The 24,630-nt window shown below is 39.0% G+C and overlaps 1 protein-coding gene across 1 annotated transcript; it reads left to right on the forward strand.

Moving 5' to 3' along the window:
- Positions 1-1,637: 1,637 nt before the first annotated feature.
- On the forward strand, positions 1,638-5,350 carry LOC147458099 (voltage-dependent chloride channel 1, chloroplastic-like). The gene is made up of 4 exons (XM_086512837.1): positions 1,638-2,860; positions 3,035-3,202; positions 3,386-3,592; positions 4,875-5,350. Exons 1-4 carry the CDS (start codon positions 1,946-1,948, stop codon positions 5,040-5,042), a joined length of 1,458 nt encoding a protein of 485 aa, XP_086368963.1. The 5' UTR covers positions 1,638-1,945; the 3' UTR covers positions 5,043-5,350.
- The last annotated feature ends 19,280 nt before the right edge of the window (positions 5,351-24,630 follow it).

Consider the following 24,630-nt stretch of genomic DNA (forward strand, 5'->3'; position numbering starts at 1 on the left):
CATATTTCTTTTGTTTTATGTTTTTCTTCTATAGGGGTTTAGACATTCTAGTGTTTGGTGCCAAATGGTGGTTTGGTGTAGGGGATTTTCTTTATTGTTTTCCTTGTAGAATAAGAATGGTAGGGCAAACCTCTATTGACCAAGCCTCACAATAAATTCTTATAGAAAGCTAAGCACTTCATCCATTCTGCATCCTTTGGAGAGACTTGGATCAATGGCTAGTAATTGAAGAGAAAGTGCGGTACCTCTTAAAAGGGGGGTATTATTATAACATAAGCTCTCCTCTCTTCTCTTGCAGAATAGGAAGAACACAATTCGATACATCTTTTTATTTTGGTGGATGGATCTAGTGTTGTGGTCCATGCTCGAATTGTTTTCTTCCTTCAATTTAAATTACTCGGTATGGTAATTATAAGAACTATAAAAATAAAAAATGGCACACCATTGAAGAGTTTATGGCTCTCGTCCCCCCAAAGAAATTCTTACTAAAATGAAAATAATAAAAGCATCCTTTATAATAAATCTATCCCTTGTACTAACAGTATCCCTAATGAAAGGAAGAGGGGTGAGTGGGCTTGTAACTTTAGGGCGACTCTTCCTTTTTAGATTCTCAGTAGACTAAAAGCTCAAAATTTAAAGGCCAATTAATTTCCTCCTCAAACTACCCCGGATCTATTTCTATTATAGTTAATTACCTGAAGAACCCCTCTTGCTTCATTTCTAACAAAGAAAACCCTAGCTGGTTAGATCACAAGGCTTCCAAGGGCAAGGTCTTGATTCGAAGGCATGGAGGATTGAGGGGTGCATGCAACACAAATTTAGAACTTACACAAGTGCATCAGACCATCCTTGGGCCGCCAACCTTTGATCCTCTCCCCATATGCCCATGTGGATTATTTAGAGGAGTCGAGACAAGGGGAATGACATTGGTGGAGCTCACTGCTGGGAGGAAATTTTGCATGAGGGAGACAAGCACCAACATGACTCAGTTGTTGATGTGGTCACTGGTGAGAAGAGGAGGGGAACGTGGAGCATAATACTGCTTGGCAACAACACCATGTCTTAGTTTTTTTTTTTCCTTTGGGAGTGGATGGGGTTGGAGGGAGTGGATGATGATGAGGATCTTAGCAATAAGGAGGATGAAGAACCAATTGCATCATGAAGAAGAGAATGTGGACCATAGCTCTTCTAGGGTATCAAGCAATGTAGCAATCTGAGTTAGCACCATATAGTCCCTTTGAAACACTTGGAAACATTGCAACAACCTTGCACATGAGGCGTGTACGCCTTCTCATTTCTTCTAGACATCTACATAAAGGAAAGTAAGGGACGTCACTACCGTGCAGACGGTGGCATTGCTTACTAAGAGAGAGAGAGAGAGAGAGAGAGAGAGAGAGAGAGTCAATCAGCTTGCTCTCGTCTCTGCACTCCTCGCGTTGTTGCTATTGACAAAGCCTTTTTATGCAAGTGCTATTTTTATTAGGAAGCCTAAAGATGGGCTTTAAAATGCCTAAAGATTGTGTGCAAGATTTGATAGGTACCACGCTTATATCACTACCTGCAAGCAAGCAAGCAGTGCCAACAAGAAAGGCAACCCAATTTCATGTAATTAGTTATCTCATATGGAGGAATCTACCGACATACATTATGGACTAGTCACAAAATCGACTTTGATTGATTAATTTGGCTTAAGGGTCACGAGGGTGTTTCACACTTCTAAGTTGTGCGGGTGGTGAGGATGAAATCTAAGGTCTCTTTCACTTTCTGCCGTTAATAGTTGGTTGGGTTTCCCGTGCTCTCTCTCTCTCTCTCTCTCTCTCTCTCTCTCAAACACACACACAGACACACACTCTCTCTCTCTCTCTCTCTCTGATAAGACAAAATTTGTACTTGTTATTAATGGGCACTTTCTTCCTTCCCATGGCTGAGGGTTTAAAATCCAATCATGGATTGCTTCATTCATGTTGGACGTCACCCTCCACATGCCAAGCTTCACAGAGACCATCCCTCCCCTTTGAAGAAAATGCAGTTGCCTTCGACAGGTGCACCGCATTTCGACAAAGAGCAGATACTACTCAAATCTGCTAGAAGCTCCATCTTTCAGCAATATTATGCAGATTGCCAACTCCACCAACTCACGGTTTCCATGCTGAAGAGCAGTGAAAATGGAAGGCCATCAGTGCAACGATCCTCATCTTCGTCCTCATCATCATTATCAACATCAACTTCAACACAATTATCATCCCCACCATCATCATCACCATCACCAACAATGACAGCTATGGCCAAAACTATGCTCGTCTCGGAAGAGCAAGAGGCAGCATTATCCCACCTCCTCTCATCCAAAAGCCTCATCGAGTTCATAGCTAGGGTCCCCTCATGGGCAGACACTCAGAAAGAAAGCGGCATGCCACAGAGGCAGCAAAGGGCTTTCTACTCACACCAAGACTGGCTGCATCATCGCAGCTCATTGCGGCACATACGGCACTTGCTCTCGAGCGGGTCGTCGAGGGTTATCCTGTCGCTCATACCGCCGGTTTTCACAGTTACAGCCATCTCTGTTGTCATTGCGGCATACAATACAGCGGTAAACCTAAGCGTTCTTCCGCCAATTTTTCCTCTTCTGCATGCAGCATCGCTACCGTATGAGCTTACGGCCCCGGCCATCGCCTTGATGCTGGTTTTCAGAACCGATGCCTCATACTCACGGTACGATGAAGCAAGGAGGACATGGAACAAAGTGCTGAGTACAACAGAGGACTTCGTGCGACTATCATTGCAGTTCATCCAGAACCCTCAAGACAGGGACCTGCAAGTCTCACTTCTTGCTTACATTATGGCTTTTCCTGTATCACTCAAGGTACCTCTCTCTCCCTGCATGCGCAAATGTGCTTACAACATACATGATGAGCATGCATTTAGGCATTCACATCTGTATATACATGCATGTAACCATGATCCCCCCATGCATACATGAATGCTGCATGTATGAAGTAATATCTCTTTTGACACTTCCATGTGCCTTAACTAGTAGTGCCATCTCACGTATGGTGCGGACGAAAGGAAAGACCTGCAGCATCTACTTGGAGAGGATGATCTCAAATTCGTCCTAGAATCACAGCACCGACCGCATTGCTTGATTCAGCTCATGTCTCAGACGTTGTGCCTGTTGAAGCTCGATTATACAGAAAAAGAACAACTAGTAAGTAAGCAGTGAGGAGCATTAAATATTAATAACAGGTGATATGTTATCTTTATGTAGAATATGTATGTATGTGTATGTATATAGAGTTAAGTGAAGACATCTATACATACATATATTTTCACTTAACTAGTGCAACAAGTTTCACACCTGTATGATATGTGGGCATGGGGTGGATGGCAGGATGAGAGCATCTCACAATTCATAGCGAGCATCAGCATCTGTGAGAGGCTCATCAGAACTCCTATCCCGTTGTCTTACACCCGCCTCACCTCACGGTTTCTCGTATTGTGGCACTTAACTCTGCCCATCATCCTGTGGGATTCCTGTGACTGGTTGGTGGTCCCAGCAACATTTTTCAATGCAGCCACATTGTTCTGCATTGAGGAGGTGAGCTAATTTATCTGAATTTGATTTTGGGACTAAAATGAACACAATATAACTAATGCATGTAGGCAATTTTCAAGAGGAAAGGGAAACTTTTGCATATGGTACATTATATTGCAAACATGAAAATTCCCGGCACGGCATAAATTAGACACATTAACAGAACAATAGAGGATATGGCTCTCTATTTATCTTTTTCTTGTGAACTTGGACCTTCTTTAATCCTGATCTGCTCACCGATAAGTCTTTCAAATTTGCTTATCAATATTTTTATCTATTCCTCTAAATTGATCAAACTGTTGTCTATGTATGGATCCAAATTATTTATACAACAATGTCCTATTTACAAAACAAACGATTTCGCAATCCAGCAATTAACTACCTATGGTACTATAGACAGTAGGACAAGGTGTATTTATCAGCCCTATTTTTCAATACTTTTGTTAACATACACAAGGGTGTGCTCCTGTAAAGGGAGTATTCACAATTGATTAGAGAAAGGGTAAGTTCTATAATGGAAAAATATAGTGAACTTACTAGGGTTTAAGATTGGGTCCATGTATATTTGTAGGCTTCTTTTTCTTAATATTGAACATGTAGATTAATGTTATATTTGTTGCTACTAGTATATTTTCTTTATCCACTTACATCTGCATGTGCTTAGGTAGTTGCCTATCTTTGAACTACTTATTTACTAGTTATTTAGTCACATATGTATCTATTTATGGTATGCGTCTACTTATCTAGCGAGCTAGTTGCATATATATCCTTCTACCCACCTTCCTATCAATACTTTTGAATGTAAATATATACTTTGTTGAGATCTATCAATGTTTCTACAAGCTACTAGCTAACTCCAAGAGATATGGACCCATGGTTACACCTACTCCACATACATATTTTCTTCCTTTTAGGATACCTACCTTTTCACCTAGCATTGAAGCACTTCGTTCACATTAATTTCACCAAGAGATCATCTTCAGCTAGTTGCTAGGTATACTGGTCATTCCATTCTTCTACCAATAGACATACAAAAAAGGTGTGGCTAGAGAGGTATACATTTTTGAACTGACAACTTTTGATCTATGCACCATTCTAAAAGAGAATTTTGAGCTAAAGATGGAACTAGATGTGGTAGATGATTAAATTGTTTCAAGCATGGTATTAAACATGCAAACTAGCTATTTCTTGCAACCTTCTAGTGCATTGATCAACTTGGTAAAAACACGTTTTATGTGATTAAGGTTTTTGATCTAAAGATTGATTGATTTATTTTTGTGTACAGGTTGGGGTTATAATTGAAGAGCCATTTCCAATGCTTGCTTTGGATAAAATGATTGGCCTTGTACAAGAAAACATATGGGACATGTTAAGATCACATCAGAGAGCAAAGGATTATGTTTGTAACAAAAGAACAACAAAGGATAGGAGTGTCTCATTTTGGAGAGGATAAGCTAGTTAATGTTAAAGAATAGAGGCGACACATGTTTATAAGCTCTAGAGATAGAATAGAAGCTTTGATAGGTAAGAGTGAAGTCTATAAAGGCTCTTAAATTGTAAATAGCATGGCATATGTTAATGTAGGAGAATAAAGCATATGAATATAAGGATACCAAGGCTCTCTTGCAGATAAAAGATGTAGAACATGCTTTTTAGAACTTGTCTTCTTAATTCAAGCACAGATCAACATCTTGCTGCGAGAAATAATTTCTCTTGAGAAAAACATTGTTGTGATTACCTCTATTAAGCTCAATTGGGTATTTAAACACTGATTAAATGATCCACACTCATGAGATATAGGAATTCTGAAATGTTTTTATGTTAAACCTGGAGGTAAACTTAATCATATCCTTAAGAGTGAACATATATCACTTATTTGCTTTATAGTCTTAAGTTGGTTGAAAATATTGGAAAGTAAATTTGATATATGTAAATGATCTTTCCAAAATCGGTGTTTTTTGTGGATTTTCTAATAGTTCCTAAGGAGATTTTGTGGTTGAAATTATTGGAAAGTAAATTTGAATATATGTACATGATCTTTCCAAAATCCTTGTTTTTTGTGGATTTTCTAGCAGATCTCAAGGAGATTCACTAGTAGTACCGAGGAGAGGAGGATGTTATCTATATTTGTGTAATATATGGAAACAACCCTAAAATAAGTGTAAAGGAAGTCAACATGGCCCTTTAATGAAGTTTACCCATCTCTAACTAAATAAATGCACAAAATAAATTTGTATGCCTTTCTCCCTTCTCCTCTATGCCATGTTTTAACAAGTCAATAACCCCTTCATATAAACCGTCTTTACCAACCTCCCCCCTCCCCCCCTCCTCGGCGCCATGTCCCCACCTTAGACTCATGTATTACCTTATATATCCCAAGTTACAAGTACCCTAGTTGAAATCCATAGATAATACCCATAAAAGAATTTATTGTGGTCACATAGGCAAATGGGCAACGGCATCATTATGGTGTTGAGCCTCTTTTTAATCAAATATTATAGTTAAAATTTTAACTCCAATAGGCCACCCATGTGGGGAGGATGTGTGGTACTCAAATTGAGCCTTGCACTCAACCTTTTAATACTTCTCCCCAACCATGCTTAGTAAACGTTGATGACTTACGAAATTTCTTGGAAACCCATATAGCTTGTAAACATAATCCACAAAGGATTGTGTTGAATTGAAATCCTTATCCTAGGCTTGGTAGAAATGACACAAAGAGGGTTGTTGAATTGAAGTCTTTATCCATGGGCTTCATCATAGACTTCATATGCATTTCAATTGGGAAAATCTCAAGATTTGCAAATATCACCCTGGTTCAGAGTGGATACATCAAGCATGTTTCACAAAGCAAAGACTACATTGAGTACAAATATTCTAGGTTTTGGAATGTGGGGATGGTGGTTGTCATATGCCTATCACCCTTTAAATTGTTTTGATGTTTTTTTTTTTGGGGGGGGGGGGGGGGCACTATGCAATCATGTTAATATATAACGTGAGTTCAAAAGGAGAGGTTTTAAAATGCAAAAAAATTAGACAATTTAACATACATACATTAAAATAAAGGGTTTTGATATTCAATTTTGAAAGAATTTCTTAAAATACAGGGCTGTTTTATTCATTCCAACATGTCAAAAGATTGAAGAGTTTTTTTAATACCCCATGAACACACGTTATATATAAAGGTACTGAACGGTGAAATCCCCGAGTTTAGAGAATGCCCACTCATTTTCAATAGAGGCCAGGTCCTACTCAACCATTGCTAATTTTTCCTCTTATTATTCATGTTCTTGGGTGAGAAGAGCTTTGGGTCTTTTCTTTTAAAAGCACTCCTTTTTGTCTGTTTCAATTTGCCACAAAATATACACCTTATGCGTGATTGTGTTTTATGATCCTTAGTTTGAAATAAGTCTTGCTATTACTTTTGACCTTATATTTTGCGTTTTTAGTTCCGTAGTGGATAGCCTTTTCCATGGTTGATTTTGCTTTTGTGAGAGATTTCTCTTCTATCCTCAAAGCTTCACTTGAAATAAATGGTGTGTGTGTATGTGTGTGCGTGCTTGCATGCACATGCTCGTGATATAAATGATACTTACATACACATATGATAATGGTGGCACTTGATGGTAGCTTCGCTAGATGCCCAATTTTTAGTATGATAGTGTTTTTCACCATTAGAGACCAGGTTTTGTGCACTTATTGCTACAATTTTTGGCAATAGTACCATTGCATCTTCCATTTCCTCTTTTGGTACGGTATCAAAGCTCCAATGGGTATGCATTCTTGGAGCTTGTATTTTGGAGTTTTCTTGGTGTGAGCAGGAGAAGGTTGATGGGTTGGTTTGTTGTCAATGTGATTATTATGCACAAGTTTGGAGCCTCTTGTTTGAGGATCAATTGCCCGGGTGGCATCGACAAAGTGGAGATCACTTGTTGATTTTCCATTCCTTTATCTTGAAGGAGGTTGGATGGACTCTTTCTTGAAGAAGTCGTAGCCGATCTCCTACTTATCTTTTCAAAAGTCATAACTATTGATGACACGTCGCTCATGCTAGGAAATATGACGTAGCTAAGTAGATAATTGAGTAGTTCAGAGAGAGAATTTTCACACGAGAGATTATAGAGAGAGAGAGAGAGAGAGAGAGCACACAATTTACGTGGTTCACCGAATGTGGGCTACGTCCATGGGAAAACAGCCACTCAATGGCTTTAGTACTTCAAAACGATAAGTAAATTACAAAGGGATTATACCCTTTTGGAGCTCCCGCTTTGCTTCACTCTCACCACCTCACATCAACTTCACAATGCACCACAATGCTTCACAATCCTCAAATCCGTTTTTGTGTGTAGAAGAGGCCTCCTTTTATAGGCCAAAAGGGTTACCCTCTCTCATGAAAGGTAGGCGTGTGTAGCCGCCCATGTGTTGACAAGTCCAAATTGGACCCTCCAATCCGCCCATGTGTGGCCGCCCTTGACAAGACAAGTTCGCCTTTGAAATCGGCCACCAGCCATTGGCTACCGGCCATGCACTGGCCAACCGGCCAAGCGATCGACCACCGTCTGGCCATAATATTCTGGCAAGAAAGAATATTTCGACGATGAAAATTTTGGTTTTCGACGAGTGATTTTCCTTCACGTACGATGGCTTCTCCTCATAATGGGGGCTTTACAAATGTGCATTTTTAATACAGAAAATTACAAGGGGTAAATCAGGCTCCATACTTAACAGCTCAATAAATTTGACAGTAAAATTGGCTATTGCAAACATCCGTCAAGCTTGGCACCATACACATCTTTGCCCGCCATGCTTGAGAAAAGAAAATTCCCAAATACTTGAAAAACCTACATATGAGAAATTATAGAGGTGAATTGACTTCATTCGAAGGTTTTTACCCTAAATTTCCCTAACATTCATAGGTTTTCTTACCTAGAAATTTATTATTTAGAGGACAATCTCTAAATTTATAGGTTGGATTTTTCCAAACCTAGATTTCTTTCGAGCATAACTTTGTGGTCTTCTACAACAAGGAGCTAAAAAGTCCCATAAAAAAATTAAGGTCAAAATGGTGGCGAATAAATGAGAGAATCAAACAGTTTTTGATACTTGGTAGCATTTCCTTAGCATTTTATTGTAGGGGCATACCGTGATAACTTGGTGTTTGGATACATTAAAGGCCAAAACCATCGATACAATAACCAAATTATTATGCTTGGTAGCTCATTGAGTCCACCCAATTGTGTACATTAGTTTTCATCGGCATGGGGTTTTCAATATTAAAAAAGTACATAAGTTTATAGAAATTCATTTACATGAGGGGTATTTAAATACAAACAAGGTACATAAGTTTATAGAAATTCATTTACATGAGGGGTATTTTAAATCTAGTTCGGAGAAAAAGTCATAAAGAAAAGGGCGCAAGATTATTCATTTGAAATTCATCAGTAAGAGAAAAATGTACAAAACATTATGTTTTAAGGGGTATTTAAATCTAGTTTTGGAAATATTTTTTAAGGAAAAGGTCAATTTTAATGCACGTGAAATTCATCGATAATGGGTTTTCTAATGACCACTTGAATGCACATTGTATATAGGTAGATTATGTATGGTGCATTTGTTGGGATTGGCAACATCAACTACCATTGAATAGTCATACCATGCAACTTGATGTTTAAAGCCATTGTAGTAGAGATAGGATCACAATCATCCATCCTAAAGCGAGCATGGAATAGTCATACCCTCTACGAGCATCGAAACCAAGAAAATCTAAGAGAGAAGGGGACGCGAGCTTTCCTAGAATAGGGAACTTTGCATGCATGCAAGGAGGTGTGTCGCCAAGGAGCTTTGAAGGAAAACGTAAAGTGGGGGCCTGTGGGCACAACACCTTGTAGACACAAGGTTGAACTCAACATTGCACACAAGTTTCTCTTGAGGTGCACACTCTCAAAGATTTTGTCTTGGTTGTCTTTTGGTGTGGTCTTCCTCTTCCTTGTGTGGGATGTCAAGTGATGTCCTAAGTCCTGCCCTCAAAGAAGTAGCAAACATGGTGGGTAACTCGATATCCACCCCATAACATATGATGCCCTTCATCCTCACCATTATTCTCTATTGCACACGGCGACCTCACATAAGCATCCGCTACATAATGATAATGACAAAGCTCAACATGGATGCATGCACATTGCCCTATGCAGATTCGTTCATGGCCACTACATTGTGCGTATAATGTGTGTGTGTGTGTGTGTGTGTGTGTGTGTGTGTGTGTGTGTGCGTAAGATAGGGCATAAGAACTCCAACAAAACAAGGTCTCTCCCTCTCTCTTTTTCTCATCTCCTCTCATGTACGCACACAAGCTCTCGTAAGCGTACTTTAATTGATACGAGATTTTTTAAAGCTTGGTTGGGCTTGTGTCCATTGCAAAGAGCTTCTATGCTTGAATGGCCCATCATTAGCTTGGAAGATCTTCATTGGGTTTCACAATATAGGTGGAGGTTTTTTGTTATAGCCCTAAGTTGTCTACAAAAAGATATGATCTAGGAAGCCATTGGATAGAAGATCACATGAGCCTTCTTGAAAGATTCTGTAATCTTCTCTCTAAACCACTTCCAAATGAGCTAATGAAGCAAAAGTTACCAATGCCACTTGAATCTCCTAGTGTAATGGACAAATAGGAACAACGTCCAAAATAAGCACTACCTCAATGTTGCATAACCTCCCCAAAGAGTATCAAACCAACGATGCAATCAAGTCCAAGTAGCCGACCAAAAGATGTTTGAGTAGAAGTGACTTATCACAGTGCTAAAGATGGTGATGTATAGCATTTAAAGCTCAAAGTTTAAAGTTGGCAACTACAAGTAGTGAGAAAGTCATGTCTCAAAGTCGTTGCTTCCCCCATGGTTAAGTCCTCTTTGCCTTAAGATTCATCAAAGAAAATGCAAGTAAAATGTAAGCATCCAATATAGAATTACAAAAGAAAAACGCAGTAATAAAGAAGTGATTTAAAAAACTTCAAATCCTCAACAGTTCATGAAATTACACTAACAATCATCCTAGATGAAAGTCAACAAGAAGCTACTTTAGTGGATAAGCCTAAAGGTAAAGCTATCTTCCAAACCCCTCACCCTACTATAGTACCACCTACGTCATTGAAAAGCAAAGTACTACATGATGTGTAGCCAAAATTTGGAGCATACTTCGCAAGCCTTTGCTTCAAGGAAAGACACATGTCATGTCTACTACATTAAGCATACAAAATCACCCTAAGAAGGTGGAACTCAAAGTGATAAACCAAGCTAAGATGTGGTAAGAAGTATTTCTTTGTTAACATTGGATGGCACCTTGTGATGCTTGAGAGGAATTTGCATAGTCTTCTTGTCTCCTCTAGAAAAACAAAGTTGTGAATTGAAGGATCATTGGTGGGACAAGTAGAGCCAATGGTAGCCTCAACATCTTCACAACCACAAGCTCCATCACCTTCCTACTATTATCAACGCCACATGCAAAGAAAAGGGCAAAGAAAAAATGGAGCTTGCTAATGATTCTGACTTTGGCTCAACATCAATTTTACACGCCCTTGGATCCAATATTCTCACTAAATTTGGCAGCTCTTCTCACATACACTTGCCTCATGTTAGGATTATAACATTTGTAGCATCTCTGCTTAGCTAGATATGCTAAAAATATGCAATTCACTTCCTTCGACTCATTTTTTTCTTTGTCTCATCTAACGCAAGAACATGGCAAACTCACCCAAAATCCCTCATGTAGGAAATTGTTGTCTTAATTCTCTAAAGAGAATAGGTGACCTTCCTTGTGGCCTCGTGTGAGTAACTTTCCATGCCTTCCATTCTAGAACTCTTCTATGAAGCATCCATAGCAATTGAACCGCACTTGTAGCCTTGATCTATTAACCGATGCTAACTCTCTACGATTGTAGGTACGTAGATACTTCTTCAAGTGGATTATATGTCCCATCTTTGTCTAACAATGGAAGGAGACATCATGATTGATTTTATGCATGGTGTCATTGCATGTAGCCACAAACTCATCCTCTTGTATTGCTTCTTTTTTTTTCAAAACACTCTCCATGATAAGTCATATGATTTGTAGCTCCATTGTCCAAGTATTAATCATTTGTATTATGCACCTTTGACATACTGCCTACTACATGGTCCATAGGAAATAAATAACCACTTTCTCTAAGCAATTATATAAGTTAACATCATGTAGGTTGTAAAAGATTTTGTTTCAAATTGACCATAGATGCCACATTGACTTCAATAGCCATCTTTGTTAGGATGTGTAAACCTTCCATGTCCACATGGTGTGGTTATCCCCCTTCCTCTATGATTGTAGTCACTATAACCTTTAGTTGGCACATTCCTATTATCACCTCTTACACCATAGTTTCTACAACAATCATTTCCTCTTCCACCTCTATTGTTTGCATGGCCTCTAGAGTAATCTCGATCTCTACAACTATTCCCTTGTTGAGCTTCACTCCTTCCTAAGAATAAATGATCACCAACTCGTCAAAGATTGAATAGTTTCCTCTCACAAAACTAGTGGTATTTAAGGACCTGTACTCTAGGCCCAAACCATTCAGGGTAACTCAAACCAAGCCATAGTCTCAAAATTCACCATTTTATTCTTGCTAGACCTTCAATAATTTGCTTTACCTCTGTCACATAGTAAGAATAAAATTCACCATTTTATTCTTGCTAGACCTTCAATAATCTGCTTTACCTCTGTCACATAGTAAAAAAGAGACCAATTTTCACACCAAACACAATGTAACCTCTATTTTAAGTGTACTTTCCATGGCTATGTAGTTGTGCTATCCACTCTTGCAAGATCTCACATGGCTCCTTTAGTGATTGAGCCTTCTTTAGGTGTGATATGAAAAAATCATTGAAACATAATGAAATTTGATGCATCACTTCCTTTAAAATCTCCATCCAATTATTGTGCACATCTACTTAACGGCTGTTTTCCATTCCGTGTGTGCTTGAACATCATCTCTATCTAGCCCATTCCAACTTCAATGCAGACTTGTGCAACTATAACATAATCCCATGAACCTTTGTCCATAATGGAATTATCCATTTTATAAAGACCATACACTATAATTAACATCTCTCCAACAACTTGTGCAACTTGCAATGTATAGAAAGCCATGCGGAAAAAAATTGACAGTAAAAAGTGTCCAAAAACCTAATTAAATTGCTCAAGAATTGATAAAACCACTCTCACACTAAAATGGGTGATCACTATCAACACTCCCAACATAAATCTCACTCAAATTGGGCATCAAAAATCATTGTATAAAAGTCCAACTTGGGTCTACCTGCATTGCAATCAATACTCTATCCTCCTATAACACACAATGATATATTTTCCATCCCATAGCCCTAAATGGCATATGAGGTCATTAAGGCTAATTAGAGGCATGCTCCACTACATAGTCCACCTCATCAAAGTACCAAATCGCTCGAGGCAAGGCTTCAAAAAACCATGCTTGACTCTCACAAATTTCTCGGAGACGTTCTTCAATAACCATACCTATACCATAAGATGTTGAATCTAAAAACGGCCTCAATTATTGTCCCCAATCATATGCACTCATCCATAATTGACCCACAATCAATCACATTAAATTTCTTACAAATCACATTCCTATAGGACTATCACTTTTCAAAATGTGTATCATATCATGTGAATTATTTGAACAGGATTATTAATACTCCAGAATGTATACTTTTATGTATACATTAGAGGGGGATAGTGATTTTCTTATATATATATATATGTATGTATGTATATTGGTATTATTAATCATCCCTTGAATGCACGTGATATAGGTACCTTTTGATGACTGACCACCCTGGGAACACAGTGCATATGGAGGCATGTCACTATACTCTCATTCTAGCCTACCTTGCATGTATAACATGTGTATTGATGAAGGCAATGTTGGGGAAGAACACGTGTAGCTTATAAATCTGAAGAAACATAAACCATTTTATGTTTTCATGTAGAATTAGCTAGCTCGTTGCTGCAAAAATTATGACTGCACAATTACACAAATCTGATGTGTCAGATGTGGCCCAAAGAAATTAAGATTGACTACTCACATATTGTAATCCGAGTCCATATATGGTGAAGGCAAGATTTTTGAAAATGGGGCCTTTAAACCCAAACCAATGGGCCTACCCTCACAAAATGTTCGTAAAGAGGTACGCACACTACATGGGGCACCACCTTCTTTTGGGAGTGGAGAAGGAAACCAATCAAAATAACACTTGCACTCACCCACTCAAGCAACACACTTTGAAAACCCCTTACTCTATATACACTTTGGACACTTGACACCATCAACGATTATGCAACCCAATGCCGTGCATCAAATGAAATATGCAATTCGTGGAATAGCATTCACCTTCTCCCCATAAGAATACCCATGATACATCCAAACTCCTCCTCTCTCAAGCACTCATCAAAAAATCATGCGCACAAGTCTTGCCTCTCAAACACACAAGAGAATCACCTACATCGAACTAACACACTTTGCATAGAGAGCTCACCTCCATCTATGCAATGCCATGACACAAATAAAATCACCATGAGAGGTAGCCACATGCATATGTAATGAAGCAAAAGAGAGTTGGAGTGAGAAATTTCTTTAGACCAATTGAATAAGTGTGGAGAAACAAACCAATGGTAAATTGATAATAGAACACTTACTTGATTTCTCGCACACCTTTTAAGGGGAAGACAGACGCTGATTAACCATCACGAATTGCGACACTTGAATGTTTTGAAGATGATTTAATGATCATTAACATAACCATGAGAGAGATCATGATGTATTTACAAGTTATTGAGGTGCTACAAACGATTTATTGGGTTGATGGAGTAAGAGATTGTAGAATAGAAAGAGTGGAGGATAGAGTTGCACTTCCTCCAAAGAGGAGGGTTAGGAGCGAGGATGTGAAAGAGGGAGAGTTGGGGTTTTCTCTACTATTGATCAAGAACAACATGAAGTTGAAAATATAGGTGTGTGTCTTTGAGTCTCTCCAAGGGGGCTATTTATAGTTGTGTAGGAGTGGGATTATGCTACACTTAATTAGGGTGAGTGATTAGCCCTAATTAAGTGTCCTTTGACCACTCATTGAATATTGGACATAAAATGGACTATTTATTCATCAAAAATATCATTTTAGACCGTGAAGGCTCCATAGGGGTGCATAATGTAGGTGGGACCCACCATGAGGCCCTACGAGTGGCTCCTGCGGGGTATCTCAACTTGTCTGTCTTGGCATTTAGAAAGCATCTTTAGGTTGGTCCCATCACATGCAAGTGACCTTGAACACTCATTGCTCTTCTAGAAGATGAGTAGGGGCAAAATAAGATCTCACCCTCTTGATTTACTTGATTTACAGTTCCTTTTTGCTACGAATCTGACAGATTTACACTATTTTGACCATAACTTTTTACTTGTAGCTCGGAATGACATGCTTCAAAAGGCAAATTTGACCTTCTCAACATGTTTGATATGAATTTGGACTATTCTTCACGCCCATGCACCAAGGAATTCGGTTTGGAAGGTCCACACTAGGCTAGGGAACCTTTTGCTTCCAAGTCTTCTTGTATGGGCCCTTTGCTTGTATGCATCCAAGGGGAATCATGCTTTTTTCAAAAGGGTATGATGCTTAAACAAATAGAGGAGGGCCAAATATTATTTTCTTGTGAAAATAATATACAATTTGAGTCTTTTTGAAAGGAGAAAAACTATATGTATATTCTTAAGAGATATTGGGCCACCTATGTAGGGGGCATAGAAGACTTATAGAGATGGACCATAATCTTTGGTAAAGACAAGTGGAGAGTTGATTTTCCTTGGTAATTTATCTATATGGGATGAAAGATGGATATATTATTTTTCTACTACTAATTTACAAGAGGTAAGAAAGTTTGGGGGTAGATAGTTGGTTATTGTATGCTTAATTTTATTTACAAAGCAAAAAAGAAAAGGGTGGTAATATAAATATATGACTAAGGTAACATTTTTGGGAAGAGTACAATGTATGTATCGCCACAAAGGTTAAACGAAGAGGGGGAATTTACTCTAGATAACTTAATAGCGTAGAAAAATATCTACATATGAGGAAGAGGACGTTGAGTAGGCTGAAAAATGTTGCAAAAAGATGGTTACCATTTTATGCCACTCATATTAGCCCTCCCCCAAGCCTAGAGATATTCATATCTTTAGGAGGACGGTGTTGCTTCTTTCTCTTCTTCTTCTTCTTCTTTTTTTTTCCTTTTCCTCTTTTTTTTTTTAATAAAATAGGAGGAGCGACATGCACTCTTTTACTCCATTAGACCTGTTTTTCATTACCTCAATCCCATAAATCGGAGATGGGAGGGTTGCCTTGGGTATGTTCAGATTCCAAGGCTGGTTCTTCTTTGCACATCAAAGCTTTAAAAATAGGTGGAGCATTTGCCAAGCCGAAGGGAGCCATGCCAATTTGGAGCTTAGACGATGTAGGTAGATGACTTCCTATCAACGGATTGATACGTTGAAAGTAGGGCTTTAATCTCCATCCATTGACTTTGGTCTTTTGGAGTTTTTCTGATAAATCTGCTAATCTATAACTACCATTCCCAAACTTTGTTTTTTTCATGAAAGGTCCCTCCCATCTTTGCAAAAACTTTTTGTCAAGTTGAGTATCAAGTCGGTTATCATAGCGAAGAACCAACATACCTTCCTTCAATCCTTTCCCCTTGAGCTTCTTGTTGATTTTGTCCCTTTGGCTTGTCGCTTTGGTGATGTAGTGATCAATGGACTCTTCTCTATCTAGCTCAAGTCGTTGGAGATCTAAGATCCTTTCATGTAGAACCTCTTTTGGTTTTTTTGCCACTCTTGCAAGAATGCGCAAGCTTGAGAGCTCTACCTCAATGGAGAGAAGTGCCTCCTGTCCATAAACTAAATGAAAAGGGGTGAATTGGGTAGATACCTTGAAAGATATCCTATACGCCCAAAGAGAAGCCGTCAAATGGTGATCCCAATCATTAGGCCGGTCCACAACCTGCTTAGAAATGATCTTACATATCATTCCATTCACTTTTTCCACCAATCCATTGCATTGAGGATAGTAGGGTGTGGAATGCAGGTGTTTCACTTTTAACCTCCTCAAGAGATCATTCAGAAGGTCAGCCCTAAAACCCGGGCCTCGATCTGATAAGATTTCTAGGGGTGTTCCAAACCTACTACAAATATGATCAAAAATAAACTTTGATACCTCTTCAGCTGTGATTCGGGTTGTGCTTGTTGCTTCCGCCCATCGTGTCATGTAGTCAACACCCATGATGATGAAAACCTTCCCTGTAGAAGTACGAGGTAGGGGACCTATTGCATCCACACCCCACTTTTCAAAAGGCCATAAGATATTATTGGGACTCGAGGCTCATATGTTAGTCGTCTATCCCCAACAATTTTGCATTGCTTACATGCCTTACACCAATATTGGACATCACAATGTAAGCTCGGCCAAATAAACCCTGCTTGTAAAATCTTCCTACTTGTAATATCTTGAGAAAAGTGACCACCACAGACATCATCATGACATGAAAGAAGAATTTTCTCTATCTCTTGCACACCTGGTACTCTCCTCAAGACCAAATCTTTCCGTTTGTGATATAAATCATCCCCGATCAACTGGTAAGGTGTGGCCTTCTTAATCAGTATATGTCTTTGCACCTTGTCTAAGTGTTTGGGACACTCACCTGCTTGTAGAAAGAAAATAATGTCTTTTAGCTCCTCTTGACCTTGATATTTGGGTTCATATAGTTTCACACCTCCTACCACCATTTGAAGCTTTTCATTTGCGTGTAAGTCTGCTTCCTTGTTATGAGTTCTCACAATGTGTTGTACCTGTGTTGCTTTAAAACCCTTCATCAAAGCTCTTACACTACTAAGCCACTCAAACAATGTACGATTCTTGCACCTCCAAGTCCCTTGGATTTGCCTGACCACTAGCAAAGAATCACCTTTTATAATAAGTCTTTGTATGCCTAATTCTTTGCATTCTTCTAAACCAAGGGTTAGAGCAACATACTCAGCCTCATTGTTAGAGTGAACATTGAGTAGAGTGATACCTTTTCTAACCATTACCTCCTTTTGTGGGTTCAAAATGATGATCCCCCCTGCTGCTTTGTCTTGTTGGCGTTGATAAGCTCCGTCAAAGCATAAAGTGTGGGCATTATCAATCTCCTTCACTTTGAACTGTTTTGAGCCTTCCTCTCTTTATAGTTGTGATCCTTCCCTTTCTCTCACTTTGTAGGTGAGAATGTCTGCAAGTCCTGCTCTTGTGCTATCTTCTACAAGGAAAGTGTATTCAAATTCTTGGAGTTCAAGCACCCACTTTTCTATTCTAGATGAGAAGCTCATGTGTTGTACTACATATGGTAGATTGTGCTCTAAGGTGAGAAAAACAAATGGCACAGGAAGAAGATACGATTGAAACTTCCTTACTGCAAACAAGATTGCAAAGACCACTTTCTCCATTTCAGTGTATCCCTTCTTGGCCGGAGTCATCACCTTGCTTGCAAAATAGATTGGCCTCATGTATGATGTTTTAGGATCTTTTTGCATCAAAACAACACCAATTGCTTCGAAACCTACACTTGGAGTGACATAGTAGGTCTCCTTTGGATCTAGTGGCATTAGGATTGGGAGAAAGCTAAGAATGCCCTTCACTTCCTCAAAACATTTTGCATGTTCCCTCCCCCATTCAAATGTAGATTGGTTTGCCAACCTATGCAAAGGGGTGATGGCTTCTGCTAGGAGATGCATGAAGCGAGACATGTACCTCACTTTGTGGTTGAAGGTCATTAGCTCCTTAGTTGTTGTTGGTGGAGATAATGACAAAAGGGCCTCTACTTTAGAGGGATCCACTTGAATTCCTTGTGAAGAAACCACATGGCCTAGCAAAACCACCTGAGATTCACCGATATGACACTTCTCTGGGTTGAGTTGTCCCCCAAATTGATGGAGCCTCTCAAACCCCTCTTCAACCTTTTGGCAGTGAAGTGATCTACAACTATAAATACAGAAATCATCCATAAAGACTCTTATAGATTTTCCAAAGAATGGCTGAAATACAAATATTGTGAATCTCATGAAGGTGCTAGGAGCATTGGTGAGCCCAAAAGGCATTACTCTGAATGCAAAACATCCCCAAGGTGTGATGAAGGTGGTTTTTGGTTGGTCCTCTTCTGCTATTCTAATTTGAAAATATCCTGAATACCCATCACACACAGTGTAGCATTCATGACCTGCTACTTCATTCAAAATTTCATCTTGGAAAGGGAGAGGGAAGTGGTCCCTCTTTGTCGTAGCATTGAGGGGTTTGTAATCCACGCAGACCCTCCACTTACCATTATTCTTGGGAGTGACTACAATAGGTGATACCCATTCGGAGTTGGATACTGGATAGATGAAGCCAGCCTTCAAGAGTCGATTCACTTCTTGTAGGAGAGCCTTTTGTTGCACAGATCCTAGTCGCCTTAACTTTTGAGCCACGGGTTTGGTCCCTGGTTTCAATTCAATTCGATGCTCTATTACATCTACACCTCTTATTTGTGAGTAGTCAGTGATAAACAAATTGGGATACCTCCTTAACATATTGATGTAGGACCTCTTCTCCTCACAAGTAAGATCTTTTTCAAACATCTTCTCAAATCCTTCTTCAAGGTGGTGGCATCTTTCATCCCCTCGTGTGTGATTGTCTGTTGGCTTTTCTTTTACGGAAACATCTTGGGTGTTGGCGTTAAATACAATTCCCATTACCTCCAAAGAAGACTCCTCTTCACTGGTTGATGCATTGGTTGATGCTTCCTCATCACTTGAGTAAGGACTCTCCTCCTCGCTCTCTTCATCTGCCGTGGTTTCATAGTTAATATCTAGTTGCTTTCCTTCTCGCCAATCATACACCACCGGTTGACCCTTCTTAAGAATCAAACGACCACTTCTCCATTTTTTATCTGCATTCACAGCAATGAGCCAAGGCCTCCCTAGGATGATGGGATAGCCCTCCCCCTTAGCTGGCATGATATACATATCCACTCATGCATCTATGTTACATACAGAGACTTTTACATTTTCAATGATCCCCAAACACTTCACACTTGAGTTGTTGGCTAGCCTAGCTTGACAATAGAGGACTTTGTAATTTCAAGCCCTAACCTGTTCATTGATTTTTTCGTGATCACACACATTTGAGCTCCACCATCAACATATACATTAGACACCTTTTTACCCCTTATGTAAGCATCCACAATGGGTTCCACATCTTTTTGTAGCTTTGAGGCCACAACCTTAATGGAAAGATTTTCTTTCTTCTTTGGAATTCTTGTACTTACCAACTTTTGCCACTGCCTTCTTACTTTGGCTCATAGGTGTAGAAGTTGAGGCCATGAAATGTTTGGCTTTTGGGTTTGTAAATCCTCCATGATGTTGTAGGGCTCTAGCTCCTTTCCCAATGGGAAGTCATTGATACCAATTTCCCTTCGCCTTGATCTTTTCTTCCTACTACTTTCAGCTTCTTCCATCTTTGACTTCTTCTTCTTGTCCCTTCTGGCTGAATTTGTTCCTTCACTTCTCATGTCTTCATCCTTATCATGTGCTCTTGTGCGTTTTTCTGCCGGCATAACATCAAAGTTTAGAGTATGCTCATCTATTACCTCTTCTAGCTTGATGATGTTGACTCCTCTTTCTTCCTCCTCATGTGGGACGGGAGGTATATTTGCTAGTGGTGGTGGTCGACGAAGGATTTGTGGGCCTTGAGCTAGTTCTTGCTGCACAGTGAGAGGAGGCAGTATAGGGGGATATATCTCTCCCGGAAGTCACCTTGGATGTGGACAATTGTACATTCCATGGCCCATTTCATTGCAATTCCAACATCACAACTCTTGATCTTGTCTTCATTGATTGCGATCCCCTTCTCTTGGTTGTCATTGTTGAGGTAGGCCCTGTACTAGATTCAGAGTGAGGTTCTCAAGCTATTGAGTTAGCCTTTGTAAAACTTCTTGTTGAGAGTTATCTCCTATTTGTGAAGATTGTGCAAGAGGGGCCCAAATTGGTGCTTCCATGGTTTGTGAAGACTCCCTCTCACTCACTTCATTCAAACCCCTTGCTCTATGTGCTTGGAAGTGTAGTTTTCTAAAATTGATGATGGCTACCTCACGTGCTTCTTCGAAGGTGGATGGGAATTTTAGCTCTACTTTAGCCTTTAAAAGTGGATACAAGCCAACCATGAATCTCTCTTTTTTTAGAAAGTTAGGTGCACCACCATGATTTTCTAATGTAGCCTCCCACCTACCCCATAGATTGACAAAGGTTGCTTCATAAGAGGGATAGTCTTCAAGTGATACCTGCTTATGTCCAATAAGACATTTCCATAGTCCTTCAGAAGTATCACCTTGCCCGAACTTGGAGAGGAAGCTTGCTCGCAGTCTCTCCCGGTTGGACTTGATTTGGGGTTGCAAGGTCTCATACCATGCTTTAGCTTCTGTTTTTAGAACCAACGGGAAGGCTCGTAGCTTTACTTCCTCTTGATCTCTCCTAGATATGAGATGTGCCATCTCCAAGTTGTCAAGAAACTCTAGCACATCTTCCCCACTTCTTACATAAAACGTGGGAAAAGAACTTGACCTTTTGTTTAGACTTTTTGATTATTATTTTTTTTCAAGAAACTTTTCTCTTACGGGCCGCACAAGATTGTTGACACTATAAATCTGATTACATTAAAATGAAGATGTACACATCTATTGTTAATTCGTACTTTATCATAGGTAGAATGAATGGATTAATTGAAGCATTGATTTCATTGAGGCGAGTGGATCCAAATATCCTTCTTATGATAGACTGAAACCTAAACTTAGTTGCAATGATTATATGAATGGATTGCCAAGCAATAGGCCTAAAAGGTTCATTGTTTTGATCGTGATTCATGTGCTACTCCTCGTTGTTGGTTTGAAGACCTCGTTCCTTCATATGGCCCTTGAGCACCTCTTCACCACTCCTTGTTCCTAGGAGCCTTTAAAACAAAATGAACACATGAACATCAAAAAAAGTTTCGTAATTCATGATTGGAAGTATAATTGGATTGGGTGATGCCAGTATTTCTCTAAATCTTTCTGCACCAAACATAAAAACAACGCGTTGCTGGAAAAAGACTTTTCTATCTATGTGAACATTTACTCTAATGTGTTGTACAAAATGAAATAGATAGACGGGAACTCCATTGTTCATCACTAAAAAATTGAAGGTAACTTGGAAATATGTTCCTCAGTGGGGGCACCACTTTATGAGGGCGAGCTTTTTGAAAATGGGGCCTCTAAACCCAAACCAATGGGCCTACCCTCACAAAATGTTCGTAAAGAGGTACGCACACTACTTGGGGCACCACCTTCTTTTGGGAGTGGAGAAGGAAACCAATCAAAATAACACTTGCACTCACTCACTCAAGCAACACACTTTGAAAAACCCTTACTCTATATACACTTTGGACACTTGACACCATCAACGATTATGCAACCCAATGCCGTGCATCAAATGAAATATGCAATTCGTGGAATAGCATTCACCTTCTCCCCATAAGAATACCCATGATACATCCAAACTCCTCCTCTCTCAAGCACTCATCAAAAAATCATGCGCACAAGTCTTGCCTCTCAAACACACAAGAGAATCACCTACATCGAACTAACACACTTTGCATAGAGAGCTCATCTCCATCTATGCAATGCCGTGACACAAATAAAATCACCATGAGAGGTAGCCACATGCATATGTAATGAAGCAAAAGAGAGTTGGAGTGAGAAATTTCTTTAGGCCAATTGAATAAGTGTGGAGAAACAAACCAATGGTAAATTGAGAATAGAACACTTACTTGATTTCTCGTACACCTTTTAAGGGGAAGACAGACGCTGATTAACCATCACGAATTGCGACACTTGAATGTTTTGAAGATGATTTAATGATCATTAACATAACCATGAGAGAGATCATGATGTATTTACAAATTATTGAGGTGCTACAAATGATTTATTGGGTTGATGGAGTAAGAGATTGTAGAATAGAAAGAGTGGAGGATAGAGTTGCACTTCCTCCAAAGAGGAGGGTTAGGAGGGAGGATGTGAAAGAGGGAGAGTTAGGGTTTTCTCTACTATTGATCAAGAATAACATGAAGTTGAAAATATAGGTGTGTGTCTTTGAGTCTCTCCAAGGGGGCTATTTATAGTTGTGTAGGAGTGGGATTATGCTACACTTAATTAGGGTGAGTGATTAGCCCTAATTAAGCGTCCTTTGACCACTCATTGAATATTGGATATAAAATGGACTATTTATTCACCAAAAATATCATTTTAGACCGTGAAGGGTCCATAGGGATGCATAATGTAGGTGGGACCCACCATGAGGCCCTACGGGTGGCTCTTGCGGGGTATCTCAACTTGTCTGTCTTGGCATTTAGAAAGCATCTTTAGGTTGGTCCCATCACATGCAAGTGACCTTGAACACTCATTGCTCTTCTAGAAGATGAGTAGGGGCAAAATAAGATCTCACCCTCTTTATTTAGTTGATTTACAGTTCCCTTTTGCTGCGAATCTGACAGATTTACACTATTTTGACCATAACTTTTTACCTGTAGCTCGGAATGACATGCTTCAAAAGGAAAATATGACCTTGTCAACATGTTTGATATGAATTTGGACTATTCTTCATGCCCATGCACCAAGGAATTCGGTTTGGAAGGTCCACACTAAGCTAGGGAACCTTTTGCTTCCAAGTCTTCTTGTATGGGCCCTTTGCTTGTATGCATCCAAGGGGAATCATGCTTTTTCAAAAGGGTATGATACTTAAACAAATAGAGGAGGGCCCAATATTATTTGCTTGTGAAAAGAATATACAATTGAGTCTTTTTGAAGGGAGAAAAACTATATGTATATTCTTAAGAGATATTGGGCCACCTATGTAGGGGGCATAGAATACTTGTAGAGATGGACCATAATCTTTGGTAAAGACAAGTGGAGAGTTGATTTTCCATGGTAATTTATCTATATGGGATGGAAGATGGATATATTATTTTTCTACTACTAATTTACAAGAGGTAAGAAAGTTTGGGGGTAGATAGTTGGTTATTGTATGCTTAATTTTATTTACAAAGCAAAAAAGAAAAGGGTGGTAATATAAATATATGACTAAGGTAACATTTTTGGGAAGAGTACAATGTATGTGTCGCCACAAAGGTTAAACGAAGAGGGGGAATTTACTCTAGATAACTTAATAGCGTAGAAAAATATATACACATATGAGGAAGAGGACGTTGAGTAGGCTGAAAAATGTTGCAAAAAGATGGTTACCATTTTATGCCACTCAATGGGAGAACAAAAAAAAAAAAGTACTTTTTAAAGCTATTTTCATGCATTGTGCAAATTTGCGAGGTGATTGTGGATCTTCAACATGGGTTATGATACCACTTTATAGTGTAGAAATGGAGAAGGCATAGAGCTATGCTATATATAAAGTGTTTAAGATATGTACACACACACACAATCATTTCCATGTAGTTGCTTTAACATGATGCTCTCTCTTCACATTTTCATCATCACTTGTAATATATTTACACCTTATCATAATTTGACTCCGACAATAATGTGTACAATCGTCAACAACAATAACTCTCTAATCTACATTTAAATATAAGCTTAGATTATTCTATGTCTAGGATATATAGCTTTGCTAATATCAAGCCCAGTGGACCAACAATGAGCTTATATTCCCCTAAATAAAAATTATTAAAATCTAGGTATTAAGCAAGAAGTATAATAGGAAAATATTTGAGTAGTTTATATTCTTGGTAGGGTGAATGTGGTCATTTAAGTTACTTATACTCATTTAATTTTTTTAGATCACAAATTCCTTTCTTGAATTATATCCTTATTAGAGGATGTTTTTGTTTTAAAAAAAGTGATCTGAGATT

Source organism: Adiantum capillus-veneris, chromosome 5, assembly GCF_014529385.1.
Source record: "Adiantum capillus-veneris isolate H3 chromosome 5, ASM1452938v2, whole genome shotgun sequence".
In the NCBI taxonomy this organism is placed as follows: domain Eukaryota; kingdom Viridiplantae; phylum Streptophyta; class Polypodiopsida; order Polypodiales; family Pteridaceae; genus Adiantum; species Adiantum capillus-veneris.

What these genes read in the sequence shown, in the direction of transcription:
- LOC147458099 (XM_086512837.1), top strand. Translation starts at nt 1,946, where the DNA reads ATGGATTGCTTCATTCATGTTGGACGTCACCCTCCACATGCCAAGCTT. An exon ending in ATACAGAAAAAGAACAACTA is followed by an intron (nt 3,203 to 3,385) that starts GTAAGTAAGCAG and finishes GGTGGATGGCAG; the next exon opens with GATGAGAGCATCTCACAATT. An exon ending in CATTGTTCTGCATTGAGGAG is followed by an intron (nt 3,593 to 4,874) that starts GTGAGCTAATTT and finishes TTTTGTGTACAG; the next exon opens with GTTGGGGTTATAATTGAAGA.